The sequence below is a fragment of the Triturus cristatus genome, chromosome 8 (assembly GCF_964204655.1).
Source record: "Triturus cristatus chromosome 8, aTriCri1.1, whole genome shotgun sequence".
NCBI classification, from domain to species: domain Eukaryota; kingdom Metazoa; phylum Chordata; class Amphibia; order Caudata; family Salamandridae; genus Triturus; species Triturus cristatus.
The window spans coordinates 877,049,325-877,065,923 of NC_140591.1; the positions used below are offsets into that span (position 1 = coordinate 877,049,325).

The 16,599-nt window shown below is 44.9% G+C and overlaps 1 protein-coding gene across 4 annotated transcripts in view; it reads right to left on the reverse strand.

Annotated features, from left to right (window-relative positions):
• ADGRG7 (adhesion G protein-coupled receptor G7) overlaps window positions 1-16,599 on the reverse strand; it is a 1,782,456-nt gene that overhangs the window by 1,499,201 nt on the left and 266,656 nt on the right. For all 4 annotated transcript variants that reach the window (XM_085622407.1, XM_085622408.1, XM_085622405.1 and 1 more), the window contains one exon: window positions 3,195-3,356. In XM_085622407.1, coding sequence (XP_085478533.1) covers window positions 3,195-3,327 — 133 coding nt within the window. In that variant the 5' untranslated portion in view covers window positions 3,328-3,356. The remainder of the gene's footprint in view (window positions 1-3,194; window positions 3,357-16,599) is intronic.

Sequence of the window (16,599 nt, forward strand, 5' to 3'; positions counted from 1 at the left end):
CCTTCTCCGGGAACACTCCCTCAATCAGGAACTCACTGCCTCAGGATATACATTACAACAACTCATTCCCTCACTTCAGGAAGAAACTTAAACTTTTGCTTTTCACTAAATACCTAAACCCCCCTCGCTAAACCTCTAATTGGCCTGATGCTCCTACCCCATACCCTCCATGTAAATTTGAGCACCACTACCTCGGGGAAAAATTGCAACTCTACTCTCCCCACCCTCGTAACACCCTGCCATAACTGTCTCAGAACTATATCATTTACATATCAACTGTCTATCACATATTTCTTTCTATACTGTTCCAATGTACTTTCATTTATTCTATATGTTACTCATGCAATTGCTCCTATATCATTTGCATATCCTACTGTCTATTTTATATGTAATTTTTATACCGTTACTATGTATTTATATTTACTGTTTATGTAACTCGTGTAATTGCAGCTATGCTAACTCGTGATACAAATAAATAAATAAATAAATAAATAAATAAAGGGACAGGGAGTACGTAAAAAAAAGTTGCTGTTAAGAAAATCGCATTGGGGGCAGCACTATCAGCCCCTGGACCTAGATCTGCTTTCCTTTACGCCAAACACTCACATTCAGAAAGTGGAAGCCTTCCCACATGGCAGCTTCCACTTAGCAAATGGATACCATCACATAGATGGTTTGTTATCGTAACCGCAGTGTGGTGCAGCTGATTTTCTATACATTATAATTTAGAATAACCCTATGCTAATTAATGTGCGACTAAACACACATATATTGAAGCTTCACTTAGTGTAGCTGAGTAAAGTCATTAGTTTCCCAGTAGATTCACATTTAATCAAATGTAGTTTTTAAGTTGGCTAGAGCCAGAGTAGGCCTTAAATGACTTTCCACGTTAAACGCAATGTGCCCTGCCGTTCTCTTTCACGTTTTTGCCTTTCCTTCTAGGAGCAAGGAAACAAGTGTTAGTTAGAAGTGTAGTTTGTTGTTTGTCTTAAGTGAAGGCCGGGTTAGGTATTTTAATTGGGACAAGTTGCGATTCACACCATGCGTTGGTATGAGAAGAAACCTCCTGTACCATGCAGTCATAACTGATGACACATCCAAGGTTGTGCAGCTGTGTGCTCGTTGTCTGACGATGGGAAAGAAGGGAGTTTGCCTACACAAAGAAGACTGTATTTGTATTGATGCTTGAGTCTTGGGAGTTGGTGAGAATGAGTTTTTGGGTGACATGTGTGTCCTTCAAGTAGTACGTTGTCCAATGCCGATCTCTTACGCTCCTGAGATTTTATGTTTTCTGTTCATGCGTTATACTCCTGAAAGCATGTGCCTTTCTCCTACCCTAGATTGAATCTTCATTAGGTTCAGCTTTAGAGCTTTTATGACTGACAACTTCTGCTAGAATTTGCCCAATTATTTAGGTACTTTAGTTCAGTAATAGGGGAGTTCCTTTCAGGAACTGAAACAGTTTCTAATTTGCATTTGTGCTGCTTAAATGATTCATGTCTGCATGTGTTCATTTATATCCTGCTTGGATTGATTAACTACTGAAATCAGGAGATTATTGACAAATCGTCAATTGATTGAGTAAAAATTGAAATTTTACTGAATTGCTAATAAACCTTTGTGGTTTGATCATCTTTTTTCTCTTTTGTGTCTGTGGAGCCATTGGGTTTCACTGTAAATTAAAATTAATTGACATTTTAAAAATAATTTTTATTGGGATTTGTCATCGTAAACATTATAACACAACAACAGTGTCACCTGAACAAGGGAAGGGAATCAAGTGGGTTTGAAAAAGGGGAGGGAAGGAAATGAGGAAGTCATTAAGTGTAAATACAAAGGACATTGCCATATGTAAGCACTCCAATACAAAGAATTGTGCGCTGACAATTACATTACATGACGTTATATTAAACTAGCCACAGACACAGAATTGAAAATGGCAGCAGTAAGGTCATATATCACAATAAGAAGCATCTCAGAGGTAGAGTATAATATTAGCACCGGGGGCCAGGCGATCTTTCCACACGTCATGGGGGGGGGGGGGGGGGTTTGGGGGGTAGACAAAGGTTCAACAGGACCGTGAGTTCATGGCATTGGGGTAGGTGCAGATGAATCAGAGTCCCCTGGTCGGAGCAAAGACCTGAATGGCTCCCAAATGTCTACAGGGCGGAAGCAAAGTGGCATGAGGTCACAAAAATATGCCCGTTGCTCTTGGCAGCGGGGTGTCTAGCCCCAGTGTATGGCCCCTCTCCGCTTGGCTAGGAGGAGCAGCATGGCAGTAAGTCGATGATGCGCCTATGGGGTGTCTTTAACAGAGCCCAATATTCCCACCAGGGGAGAATGAGGGACCACGTGACCAGTAGTCATTTGTATATGTGTAAACACCTACCTTCCTCCAGGAAGATGCCACGTCCGGGCATTGCCATGCAAGATACAGCGCTCTGCAATGTAAGCAGCATGGGTCGGCGACTAGTCCCATTCGGAATAGATGTTTGGGGGTGCGAGAGATGCAATGTATGAATTTGAAGTGAATGAATCTTCATCTGTAGTTCGGGGAAAGTTTTAGTTGTCCACAACAATAGGACCATTGAGCGTCCGTGACCTTCGGGTCGGTGTCACTCTCCCACAGTTCTTGAGATGAATTGATTTGATGTTGGCTCCAAGTTTACAAATCTCTACTGAAAACCAACGTTCCATTGGACCAGTCGCGCAACCGGGAATTGGCGATTGCCGCTGAGACCAGCTATGTACAGAAAATGGCACTTTATCAGTCGTTGTTAGGAGGAGGGAGATGCCCTTTTCATGCCAACTCTACCTACCGATTCCAAGTGATCAAAGTTGGGAAAAAACATTACTTACAAAATACACTTTGTAGGATTCGAAATCACAGGTTTTGATGTCAGCTAGGCATGGACTTTGTTCACTTAAAAAAAATCTATAAGTCTGGAGTTCCCCTTTAATTGTCGATTGGTATGGAAGTGTGCCCTGGAAAGACATCAGGGGGTATGCGAGATAAAGAAAGCAATAATACCACTTCCCTTAAAAAATATCTTAGTTAGCACTTACTTACACTTCAGGCAGCTACTTTTATAACTTGTATCAGATGGCTTTGCAAAGCTGTTACAATTTCCCGAGGGTCCAACGGTTTTCAGCCTAGTTAGACTGAACAGAAGCGAGCGGAGCATCATACTTACTCTCAGTGCAAAGAGGTCCTCTCCATTGATCCGGGCACAGGCAGCCTCTGGGCTGGGGGACGTAGCTGCCGCCGTTCTGGCAGTCCAGCGGCGGTTCTTCCGTGGGCTGCGGCAGTGGGGAAGATGGCGACATAGTTGGAGAAGGTGGCTCTGGTACAGACGCTGATAAAAATAGAGAGAATGCTGTGGGTTTTGCATACAAAAGGCATTCAAACTTTCTTTGAACACCAGCATTTTTAGAAACAAGTCTAATATTGATAATGGATACAAAAACAACATATATCAAGTGCATATGCACATGCAGGGAACACACATGCACACGACACATACAAGCACACATTTGAACACAGAAGACAACGCATATTGAAAACCTGCAGAGCGGGTCCCTTAGCCTGACAATTAGACACATTGATTTGCCTGGGACAACAGGAAGTAAGAAGCCATATTAAGGTCGATAATACCACCTACATTATTATTACATCAACCGCATGGACCACATAGTCAAGGTAAGTGTATAATTACTATATTTATGTCTACATGTGTTTTGTAATGGCTGCAGATGTGAACTTTACTTTGTAGTACAAAATGCTAATTTGTAGGTCTTGTGTAACAGCAGCACAGCTGTCGCCAGACCTTGATAGACCTTACTGAACATAAAAAGAGCTTTAAGAAGCACAGTTGGAAGAAGTTGTGTGCCTCCACTGAAAACGAGTGCATGTGTTGTGCAGAATGTTCTCATCAGAGCAGAACTGAATAGGTTACGGTGATAAATCAGTGACAAAGCTGTAGCACTTATTTGATCACTGGGAACAATTGTGTCTAATGCCAGAGATCTGGTCTGTTTACTATGAAAGGCTATGACAGCGGAAGTAGGATTCAGTTATTTATTGTGAAAAACATATGACAAAACCAAAAGCCCTCATGGAGTGATTGTTATTACACTAGCTGATTACTAGTGTTTTCTAATATGGAATCTCATAGCTGTAGGTAAGAAGTTTGATTACCCCTCTTGACAAACCTTGCGTTTTTTGGTAAATTAATTGACTTTTAGGCCTGGCTTGACAGAACAGATACCTGCCAGGCCTTATGTGACCAGAAAAAGAGATGTAGGAATAAGTAGTAACAAGCATTTGCAATGCAAATAGGTGTCGCATTTGTGAGTTAGAACTATTGACATTGTAAATGGCAATGTTTTTTACCTGAACGTTTTATTTTTGGAGTGAATGTATGTATTGTGCAAAATCCCTTGGAAAGGTCCTGCACTTCGTAATAAATATATTGAAAAAGACGCAAAGTGTGGATTGTGTCAACAATTGCTTGGCACGTACCTCATGGGTGAAGTGTCGCCATACATGCACACCGTGGTGCTTTACTAATGCAAATCTCATTAATAAAAGTAGTGCTTACAGACTAACTAACGCAATCGGGATCGGAGCATGTGAATCCGAATCCCGGCTTCTCTTTCATTTTCTAGACTATTTGACTCACTCTCATGAGCCTTGGTTATCCCCCAAACACTGGGAGGCAATGAAGTTTGCCAAGGGGGCAGGGGGGCTTCGGGGGTACATGAAAATGTATTTATTCATTGCCTAGTTGTCAAAGGTTGCCCAGTGCTATTAGTTAAAAGTGTGCAGATTTCATTAAGATATTAAGAGTACTTTACTCACATCTATGAGAAAATCGACATTAACTAAACAAAATGCCAGAATGCGTGTCAGTTTTCACAGTGTTTTAGACAGTACTGGTTGCTTAGTTTCATTGCATTCGTTTTTGTATTTACTCTTTTACACAGCATCCAAAGTAGGTTACCTAACCCCAAAGCCCCGAGTTGTTAAATGACCAATAGAAGGGAGTGGTTTACAGTTGAGCAAATGTGTCCAAATGTAATTTTGGTAGTGCCATGGAATGATCAGCCAATGAGGTACTCGATGAGCAGGTATTTAACAACACGTTCAAAACGTACGGTATTGTGGCTGTTGTTTGTTTGTACACAACCACCTCTCTGAATGTGTTTATTAACACAGAGCTTCATCTACCAGACAGTGCTCACAGAGGGGCGACTAAAGCACAGAACAAAATGTATTCATTTATCCTGAGTGTGAAGGCACCAGGAAGGCTTAGGTGCCCACCCGGAGAGGCTAGGGATCCCAGCGCTTCTACAGACTCTGCCGTGCTCCTCTGCACCAGCAGGGCACAGCTCAGAATCTGCCGCTTCTGCTAAGAATAGGTGAGGGGGATGAGGTTGGGGAATGCAGGAGTTGCGGGCAGATTTCCAGGTTATTGAAAGTGATGATTCTGACGTGAGGCAATGGAGACTTGACTTTGTCTGTTTGTCTGCACCAGTCTATTTCTCTACCATCTACCGGGCTCACGGTCATGTATACATTCATCTCTCTTTGTTAGAGGGGCGCTAGCCAATATATTCATTAAGAGGTAGAGTCAGCCGGAGACGAGCCAAGCGTATACGAGCCAGTGGGCGAGCCGTGAAAATGATCGGCATGTTAATCATACAGTAAACATGATGTAAATGTGCGATACCGTCTCTTCAGAATTCAAAATAGTGCATTTCTTTAGCGCGTCACCTCAGTACACAAGATTATAGCACTGCATTGAGAGGAAGTTATTAAAAGTGTTTGTTTTACGCATGAGTTAAAACACTACCGCTCCTCCCGCCCGACAACAATGCCATTTGTGATCTAAGAGGCGTCAGTTTGAAGTACTGGGTATTTTAGACCCAGCGGTGCAGGGGCACACACCCTATGACTTCTGGGTTCACCCTGTTCCAGACCTACAGAAACACAGAGTCTTCTGGGTGAAGTCAAAGATTTGTTTATTGGCTGCAGACCAATTACAGGTATCCTAGAAGTACAACAGCGTGTATGTTCTCAGGAGACTGCTGAAAATCATAGGAAAGGGTTTCTCCTTAAGTACAAAATGTCATGCTCCAGGCACACATTCCTTGGTTTATGATATGGCCATATAAAGGTATACATTACAAACGAAAAAGCAGAGTCATGATGACCATCCCACATTCCAGTTCGGCCAGCCCACAATGATTTACACAGTAAGGTTCAGATCCCACATTTGATGTCAATAGACCCCCCAATAAACATGAGCATCTCCTGTTTTGGGAAACAAGTCATAAAGCAGGAACAAGCAGGTGTGAAAGAGATTAGCCGGAGGATTGTATAGAATGAAAGGGTTTTATGACGGGTCAAGCCCTGATGCTAATCACAGGTGGACGGAGGAAGGCGAGCTCGTGAGACCGGTTTGACCTGGGGCAGCAGAGCCAGCTGCCCAGGTCACAGAGAAGTCAGAGGAGAAAGCCCATGTACTGTGAGGCCCGTATTTACTCCATCATAGCCTATGTGAGGGCAATGACAAGATGGCCACTGCTTCCAAAATGGAACCCGCGTAGTTGAAGCAGAATAACGTGTACACAGTGCATTCATAGCTAGAACGATATATAAAGCACTCGTACATGCCGCATTTACCATTTGCGGTTTGCTAATACCAAGATAGACAGGGGTAGGGCCCTGTCCCCTACGCGGTCCCGAATATTAAAGTACGACAGACCCTCCTTTTGCCCTTACATAGGCAATCACTATACTCATCTTAATCCGAGTCTAGGTCGATGTTCACAAAGTCATGGAGATGTTGCTGTAGCATCATCCTATTACTTAGTTCGTCCCTCGATACAGGTTTCCTTACACATAAGGTAACACAGAGGCCACATATCGCAGGAGCACACTGTATGCACAGACAGAACAGGAAGAGAATGGCTAAGATCATTCCAATGACCATCAGAACTTTCCAACCCCAGGCAGATATCAATTCCCAGAACCACCCCATCAGTGACCAATCTCCCTTATCCACGTGTATGGATTCAGATATTTTATGGAGTTTGGAGATGGCTTGATACACTGTTGGAGCATTATCTGGTATGAAAATGCAGCAACTGGATTGGATGACCTTGCATACCCCACCGCGGTCTGCAAGAATAACGTCTAGAACCATGCGGTTCTGCAAAGTCATGAGGCGATCCGCTTGGAGCTCAGCCGTCAGATTACCAAGGGCACCAGCCGTTACATTGACAGTGGATTCAACCACACGAGTCAGCTGTCTCAGGTTCCTACTATTGACCATAGGTCCCCAAAACGGCAGGAAACCCAAGAAGAAGTCTCCCGCTTCCTGACCGGCAGTATCCTCCTTACTAATCACACCTCTCACAACTCTGGTCTTGTGATAGTCAGAGGCAGCAGTAAATGTCGGCGGTAGCAAGTTCGCAATATAACATGTGCCCGAGAAATCAGGGGGCAACCATGTATATGCTCGGTCATTACAGATGAAATATGTGCCCTTGGCAGCCAAAAACGCAGGGGAAAACTGTGACGGGAAGGTGTACGTTTCAGTACAGTCACTTCTTCCCAGTTGAGCTCTAGGATTCTGACCATTACCCTGTAAGCAGAACCGACCCATGTGGGGTACGACCCAGATTGGAGATGAGATTTTTCGCTGTCTTTCACCCAGACTAATACTATACCCCGTCGCGTTCCATCCTACATAAGGTCTCAACTCTTCTTTGGGAATGGATGAGTATGCATCGATATCCCTACTCATATCGGCAACTCCTTTTATCAAAGCCTTATTATTGGTGATAGGTCTGATGGAACGCGGTTGGCGAGGGGAGTATGTATCTAGAGCATAGAGAAACATGGTTTGGAATGCCCATGACGATCCATTGTAACTGTACGGCAGCACCAGGTAGGGAATACCCTTGTTAATGGTATGTGGCATTAACCCGCACACCCAGCAATTGGTCGTATTCATTACCAGTTGGTGCTGGTGCAAGAGCTGGATAAACGAGTTATTTACAAACTCTGATCGTCTGGTCTGTTCGTGCTCAGGCAAAGGGTGAAAAGAGTGAGAGGAGGCGGTAGAAAGAGGTATAGGCTGTTCAGTGGGTGCAATGGGCTTTTGAGCGGAGAAAAACACAAATCCTACGATAAACATCATTATGCTACACAGTGTAAAAAGGCACAAAAACACAAAACATTTACTTTTTACAATTCTACACATCCTTGCGTTAAAGTTCATTTCCTCAATCGGTCTCTCCATCTTAAAAAACTCCATCCTCTACTCGGGCCGCTCGCGGCGGATGAGTGTCTTCTGCTAAGGAGTACGCCTGTCAGTCCAGGGAAACGCCCTAGACCCACCAGAACCGTTGACCTAACGTCTTCGGCCTGTACCCCAAAGTCTTGGCACCGCGACCCTGCGGCAGAACCCGGATGGTGGTTCGAAAAACAAAAATCAAGAAAGTCCTTCAGATGGGAGAGCAAAAATGTCAAAAAGGAAATAGTAAGGAAATCTTTATTTGTCCATGGGCCTAGGTCTCAAATTATAGCGGGGACGGCCAGGTGCTGTTTGGTCTTGAAACAAAAGTTCAGGCTCAGTGGTGTCCAGTCGATTTGATGGTGGCACAGCTTCCTGCAGAATATTGTCACTCTCTTGGTCTGAAACTGTGTCTTTTAGGCGTGCGTCACTGAATGGTACAAAACGAGGCACAGTGTCTGTCTCAGAATCGGCGATACCCTCCTTGACCCACTGGTCATATGGCAGAGGCAAGGGGACTACTTTACAGTGGGTACCATGGATCCAGTGCTTCTTCCCTTTTACTCGCACTGCTGATCTTGTCGAAAGAAGAACAAGATGAGGGCCGATCCAGCGAGGCTCGTCGTTGCTCTTGCGCTGGAAATTTCGGACTAGCACCCACGTACCAGGGTTGATAGGGTGTCCAGGAGTTTCAGAAGCTTGGGGAAGAGTATCATGTACCTGTTGGTGCAAAACACGCAGTTTAACAGTCAAATCATGCAGGTAATCGAGCAGTACTGGATGCTCTATCTCACTGAACTTCGTAGGCCTCGGTACACCCCATACGTTGGCCGGACGGCCAAAAACAACCTCGTAAGGGCTAAGTCCCACTCGTGAGTGTACGGTCATTCTGGTGGACAGGAGTGCTAGAGGCAGAGCGTCAGGCCATTTAAGACCGGTGCTCGCCTGGATTTTGGCCAGCTTGAGCTTTAAGGCTCCATTGTAGCGTTCTACTAATCCAGCTGATTGGGGGTGATTTGCAGCGTGGAACTTCTGCTTTATCCCTAGCCCTTCACATACATTCTTCATCACTTTACCCACAAACTCACTTCCGTTATCACACCACACCATTCTTGGCATCCCAAACCTAGGGAAAAATTCCTTCACAAGGGCTTTGGCTGTGGATAGGGCAGTGTTATCTTTCAGAGGATAAGCCTCTATCCATTTTGAGAAAGCACAAACAACCACCAGTACATATTTCAGGTTGTTGCATCTTTCCATGTGAATAAAGTCCAGCTGCAAAACTTCAAATGGACATGATGGGGGTGCAAAGTGACCAGCTGGAGTTGGGGTTCCCCTACCAGGGTTGTACTTCAAGCATATTATGCAATTCTTGACCACATTCTCTGCACACTTGGGAATCCCAGCATTCTGCCATACTGGAGCCAACAACTTGCATATACCTTTCGTACTGATATGTGCCATTCCATGTGCCATAGTAACCACTGGAAGCACATATGCATCAGGCAACAACCATCGCCTATGTTCTGTCAGATCAATCCAACAACCATTCTCATCCAACTTACCCATACTTTCTCTCCACTTGCTTAACTCTTCCTCTGTGGCTTCAGCTTGAAGAGACTTCACACTCTCTATTGTGTTCTCACACATTCCCACATCATTAACCCATCTTGCGGGGCCTGCAACATACATTCTAGTCTTCACATTCTGTGCTGTTTCTTTCGCGGTCTCATCAGCAAACGCATTCCCACGTCCAACATCATCCGTGACTTTCCTGTGCGCACTGCATTTCATGATCGCAACTTGCAACGGTAGGGTCAGTGACTCAAGGAGATCATTCACCAACTTGCCATTCTGAATTTTAGCTCCATGCGACGTCAGGAACCCACGCTCCTTCCACAGTCGCCCAAAATTATGAGCCACGCCAAAGGCGTACTGGCTATCTGTGTATATATTTACTCTCATTCCTTCAGATAACACACATGCTCTCGTGAGGGCGATTAATTCCGCTGCTTGGGCCGAATTATGTGGCACTCGTGCAGTTTCCACGACCGTGTGTAAAGTCGTGATAGCATATGCAGCAGTCGTGTCACCATTAGGGAGCTTGAAACATGAACCATCTACCCATAAAGTGCCATCACACTCAGTCAGGGGAGTATCTTTTAGATCTACTCTCCCTTTCGTCTCTTCTTCTGTTCTGAACAGACAGTCATGTTGCTCAATCTCATCTGAGTCTGCTGGAATTGGTAACAATGTAGCTGGATTCAGCGTATTGCATCTCTTTATGTGTATGTGATTTGCTAACAGTGTAAGTTCATAGCCTGATAATCGCGCACTAGTCAAGTGTTGTGTCTTGGTCCTATTTAATAATGTGTCTACTGCGTGTGGAACCATAACAATCAATGTATTGTCCATTACCAAACCAGCAGATTGTCGGATAGACATCGCTGCAGCAGCTGTCGCTCTCAGACAGCTTGGCAATGCCCTCGCTACAGGGTCCAAGGTTGATGAAAAATATGCGCATGGGCGCGGTCTGTCGCCAAAAGGCTGTGTTAACACTGACAACGCACAACCATCTTTCTCGTGAACATACAATGTAAAAGGCTTGCTGTAGTCAGGAGTACCCAACACAGGTGCTGAACACAATGCATTACGCAATTCCACAAAACTTTTCTGGCACTCTTCAGACCATGGGATAGGATTCGGTGTGTCTTTGCATGTTAAGGCTACTAAAGGTTTTGCCAACAAAGAAAAACTAGGGATCCAATGCCTACAGTATGAAGTGATGCCCAAGAAAGCACGCACTTCTCTCTGTGTTCTTGGCACACTCAACTGTGCAATGGCTTGAATTCTTTCTGGGGTCAGTTTCCTTCCCTCCTTCAATAAGAGATGACCTAAGTAGGTCACTTCTTGTCGACAATATTGCAGCTTAGAGAGAGACACTTTGTGATGGAAAGCAGATAAATGGCGCAACAGTGACAATGTGGCTTCTTTACAAATCTTCTCAGTATCCGCAGCGATCAGTAAATCGTCCACGTACTGAATCAGGATGGCGCCACTAGGTAAAACAAGTGCATCAAGCTGCGCTTTTAAAGCTTGACTGTATATGGATGGACTCTCACAGTAGCCCTGGGGAGCGCGTTTGAAGCGGAAGCTTCGGCCTCCCAGACTAAAACCAAAAATGTCTCTGCTCTCTTCTGCAATTGGGATGCTAAAGAAAGCATTCTTTAAATCAATCACTGAAAACCATGCAGCAGAGGCTGGAATCATCGTTAACAAGGCAGTTATATCGGGGACAACCGGAAACTGTGGCACAACAATCTTATTAACCTCTCTGAGATCAATCACAAATCTGTAAACAGGTGGCTGTGAAGGATCCGTTCGTTTTAAGACAGGTAAAATCGGACTATTGCAAACGTTGCCTCTTGTCTCTTCAATCACACCCTTATTAATCAAATCGCTGACAATGTCTAACAATGCTTTCTGCCCTTCATTAGAGATCTTGTACTGGGGAATACGTGGCAGTCTGACATTAGCCTTTAAAGTCACCACATATGGCGGTATCTGCAAGAGGCCCACATCATTGGGACCAGTAGCCCAAAGGGCATCCGGAAGGGATGACAATTCAGGTGGCATTGTATTTTTAGACAAGTACATTGGGGAAATCACTTTCTTGCCTAATGTAAGTTGTACTCCTGAAGGAGAACAATAAAGTGTAGCATGCAATCTTTTCAACAAATCTAATCCCAGCAAATTCTCACCACAACCTGTTGTCAGAATCAGGGGTGCTTTCAGCTCGCAAGGTCCAACAGAAAGTGACATGGGACTAGAAATCGGGTTCCTAACTGGGGCGCCAGAAAAACCTACCGAAACATTTATATCGCCAGACAAAGGTGCGCCAGGGAGTTTTGAATGCATGATTGAACTCTTTGCAGCACCAGTGTCTAGCAGAAAAGGCTCCGTTACATTTGCTGTAGTTACCTCAACATACGGTCCACTCTGATCCACTGGCACTGAAACAACTCCCTCTCTCTGTCTATGGCTGTCCTAGTAATCATTACTTTCTGCATCACCGTCCTCTGCATAATAATCATTATTATAATACTGGGCCGTGTTACTAGTCACGTTAGCTTGCTGATCAAAGCTATTGATGGTATTTTGAGGCGGCAGAGGACGCGCGTTCTGGGGAGCATTTCCACGCCCTCTGCCTCTAGGAGCTTGCTGACCACCCCTACCTCTTGCGCCATATGCATTACCGTTCCGCTGCATTAATTTAGGGCAACTATATTTATAATGACCTTCCTCTTTGCAGTATGAACATTGCTTGGGACCTACAGGGACACGTGGTTGATAATACCCATTCATTTGCTGGTTGTTCTGAAACTGTTGGGGTTGGTGATAGACACCTTGGGGTTGCCTATAATTATTCTGACCTCCACGTAGCGGATAGGCCTGCTGTAAAAGGACCTTTGTCTTTAGTTCCTTCGTTTTCTTCTCTGTTCTATCTTTCTCGTCTTTATCTCTATTTTCATAATACTGTGCAGTAGCCAGTATTTGCGCTGAAGAAGAAACAGCCCAAGAACTTTCTGAATCTTTTAACTTTTTACACAGGTCAGGGAGTAAATTCTGCACAAACTTATCCACAAACAGCCGTTGGCCACCCTCAGTACTCATATCCTGCCCACTGTGGTCAATAAATGTTTCTTCAAACCTAGTAAAGAAGTCTGACACTGTCTCATCTTTCTTCTGCTTGCATGCAGATAACTTGTCCCAATTTACGCGCATCGCAGGCATTATTGTCTTCATATACGTGATGATTCTACCAGGCAGTTCAGCTACTAAAGGTTCTGGTTTCGCGCCACCAGTTTGTCTAGCATCAGCAGCAACAATGTTAGCCCATGTATCCCCTAGTTCTGCATTGTGATCTACATTACGAATTGATCCCCATAGAGGCTGTGGAACAACATTACCAAACAACATGTCTATGTCGGCCAGATTCATAACGCATGACCCTGCCGTCTGCGACAACTCTTTATAATAACCTGCTGGGTTTTTACGGGGATCAGGCAAGGACTGCTTAAGCGCTAACACCTCAGAGCGCTTCCATGGAACATGCACCCAAACACGCTGGAAATGCGCTGCCACAGCGGGGTTACCACCGGCAGCTGCAACCGCTTCCTTCCATACCGGGGGAACTTCTCTCATAGGGTATTGTCGTGCTTTTACCTTTTTCCCCACAAGGAAATCTTGTTCAAACAATGACTGTTGACAATCATCATTTCTGAAGGACAATACAACCGCAACTGCTTTATCTACTTCGCGGTCCACAATTATACCAGTTCCAAAATCGAACCTCACTCTACACAATTCCTGCGGGTTCGGATTTTTACCACTATCTTCCAATTCTTCACAGAGAATTTCGCACATTTTCTCGAACACATATCTCTGTTTTGGGGCATCCCATTGATGGAAAACGTTGACAACTGATTCCACATCATACAGTGAAGGGAAAACAATCCATCTACGCGCCATGTTATCTATTACCTTTTTCTCGTCAGGGTTAGGCAATTGGCTACGCAATTGCTTACGCTGTAAACCAGGAGTCACACCAGACGAATCAAAGAGAGGAGACATTAATGTAGTAACCACATTAGCTAAGCGCTGTCGCGCTGAAGGAGAAGCTGAGGCGAGAACAGGGGGAAAAACAGAGGGAAGAAAAGAGGATGTAGAGACAGGTACTGGAGTGGTGGAAGGAAGAGTGTCAGCGGAGGCAGCTGCTGTATTAGGCAAAGTCGCAGGAAGTGCAGGGGCAGTTGGAAGCACAACTGGCGGTCCTTGAGAGGGCTGCGCTACATGGATAAGAGCCGGCTGCAAAGCAACTGGCGGTTGCGGCAAGGCTTGCAGTATATTCACTGGAGGTGGCATATTTACAAGCTGGGGAGGCGCCGTGGCATTTTGAGCATACGGGGGTGGCGAACTCAACAAATGTGACATCAGGGGATCTTTCTCCTTTTCTTCTAACCCATTCTGCTTAGAATGTGGTAAGGCCGGGTAACATTTGTCAATCCCTAACTTGCGCTGCCTATGCAATTGCTCACTCATCTGCTCCTCTTCATTGTCTTTAAATTGTACAGCTGCTTGCATTACTGTCATACCTTTCTCTCTCTTATTCTTTTTCGCTAACTTAATTTCCTTTTGTTTGGCTTCCTTTCGCCATAAGCGGAAAGAGTCAAACATCGCCGGCCGGGCTTTTTTCTTGAACAATTTAATTTCCCAAATTATCTAAAATATCGGTATCGAAACTACCATTTTGGGGCCATTTTAAAACACCGTCTTTTCTAGTGTAGTGGATCCATACTTCGTTATATGCAATGGGGCCTACGCCATGTTTTACATAGAGCTCATAAGTTGGAGTTCCAACCGGAGGAACCGGACATGATTCCTCTAGCTGGAAATCCTTTCCACAACCCAAACAGAATAATCTACCAAATATTCCAGAACCAGGCATCTTTGCTCACTAGTCTAGATCCAAACGTCAAAGGATTATCGATTACGATATTCTCGTGAATACACGAGTCCTCTGGTTTTGGCGTTTGCAAACTCCAAAGTACCAAATTACCAAATCAAACGATCCCGAAGGATACCAAAAACAAATGGGAGACGCTCCACTTATACTTAACTGAATATTGCTGATCGATGGCGTCACCAGAAGACTCTCTCGATTGTTTCGCTCTCTCAAATTCGTCAAGGGTCCAAAACAGGTCGATTAATCAGGGCAGCAGTCCTTCGTAGCCGTCGGGACGCGGAGAACCTCGCAGAAAAGACTTTCGGACCACGTCGACATGCAGGGGTCGATGAAGTGGCGGCCTTCCTCCGGAATTTCCACACGAAGCTCCTCACGAACCTCTGGCTTGGACTGGTACCGCTGAAATCGTCCCGAGTTGGGCGCCAAACTGAAGTACTGGGTATTTTAGACCCAGCGGTGCAGGGGCACACACCCTATGACTTCTGGGTTCACCCTGTTCCAGACCTACAGAAACACAGAGTCTTCTGGGTGAAGTCAAAGATTTGTTTATTGGCTGCAGACCAATTACAGGTATCCTAGAAGTACAACAGCGTGTATGTTCTCAGGAGACTGCTGAAAATCATAGGAACGGCTTTCTCCTTAAGTACAAAATATCATGCTCCAGGCACACATTCCTTGGTTTACGATATGGCCATATAAAGGTATACATTACAAACGAAAAAGCAGAGTCATGATGACCATCCCACATTCCAGTTCGGCCAGCCCACAATGATTTACACAGTAAGGTTCAGATCCCACATTTGATGTCAATAGACCCCCCAATAAACATGAGCATCTCCTGTTTTGGGAAACAAGTCATAAAGCAGGAACAAGCAGGTGTGAAAGAGATTAGCCGGAGGATTGTATAGAATGAAAGGGTTTTATGAAGGGTCAAGCCCTGATGCTAATCACAGGTGGACGGAGGAAGGGGAGCTCGTGAGACCGGTTTGACCTGGGGCAGCAGAGCCAGCTGCCCAGGTCACAGAGAAGTCAGAGGAGAAAGCCCATGTACTGTGAGGCCCGTATTTACTCCATCATAGCCTATGTGAGGGCAATGACAAGATGGCCACTGCTTCCAAAATGGAACCCGCGTAGTTGAAGCAGAATAACGTGTACACAGTGCATTCATAGCTAGAACGATATATAAAGCACTCGTACATGCCGCATTTACCATTTGCGGTTTGCTAATACCAAGATAGACAGGGGTAGGGCCCTGTCCCCTACGCGGTCCCGAATATTAAAGTACGACAAGTTGCCATGCATACCCCGAATGTTGCCTAGAGTCTTATATTTAGAGTAACATTAAAATCTAGTTCATTAAACACGAGAAGTTTTTGTACAGCACGCATCTTAAACTCGCATATTTCAAGGTGGCAATAATAAAGATGAAAACGGAAGTGCGGGCAGGCAAAAAAACACGATTGGGAGTGGGGGCGCGGGCGAGGGTGAGAAGTCACAGACTGAGGGAGGGGGCGGTGGGGTGGGGAGGCAAGGAAGAAAATTGTGTTAGGAGTAAAGGGGCCAATAGCAGTGGAAGGATACAAATGATGAATGAGGAGGGACTTACAAGCCTCAAACCAATCGGAAGGCAGCATTTAAGACAAAAGACAATGGGCAGAGAGTGGGCAGAGCTTCCACGAAGCTTCCACACTACAGTTTATACTGCATGCCTCGCAGAGCGATTGCAGCGCATTTGCGCTGCAACGCTAGGCGAAACCTGAAAAAGAG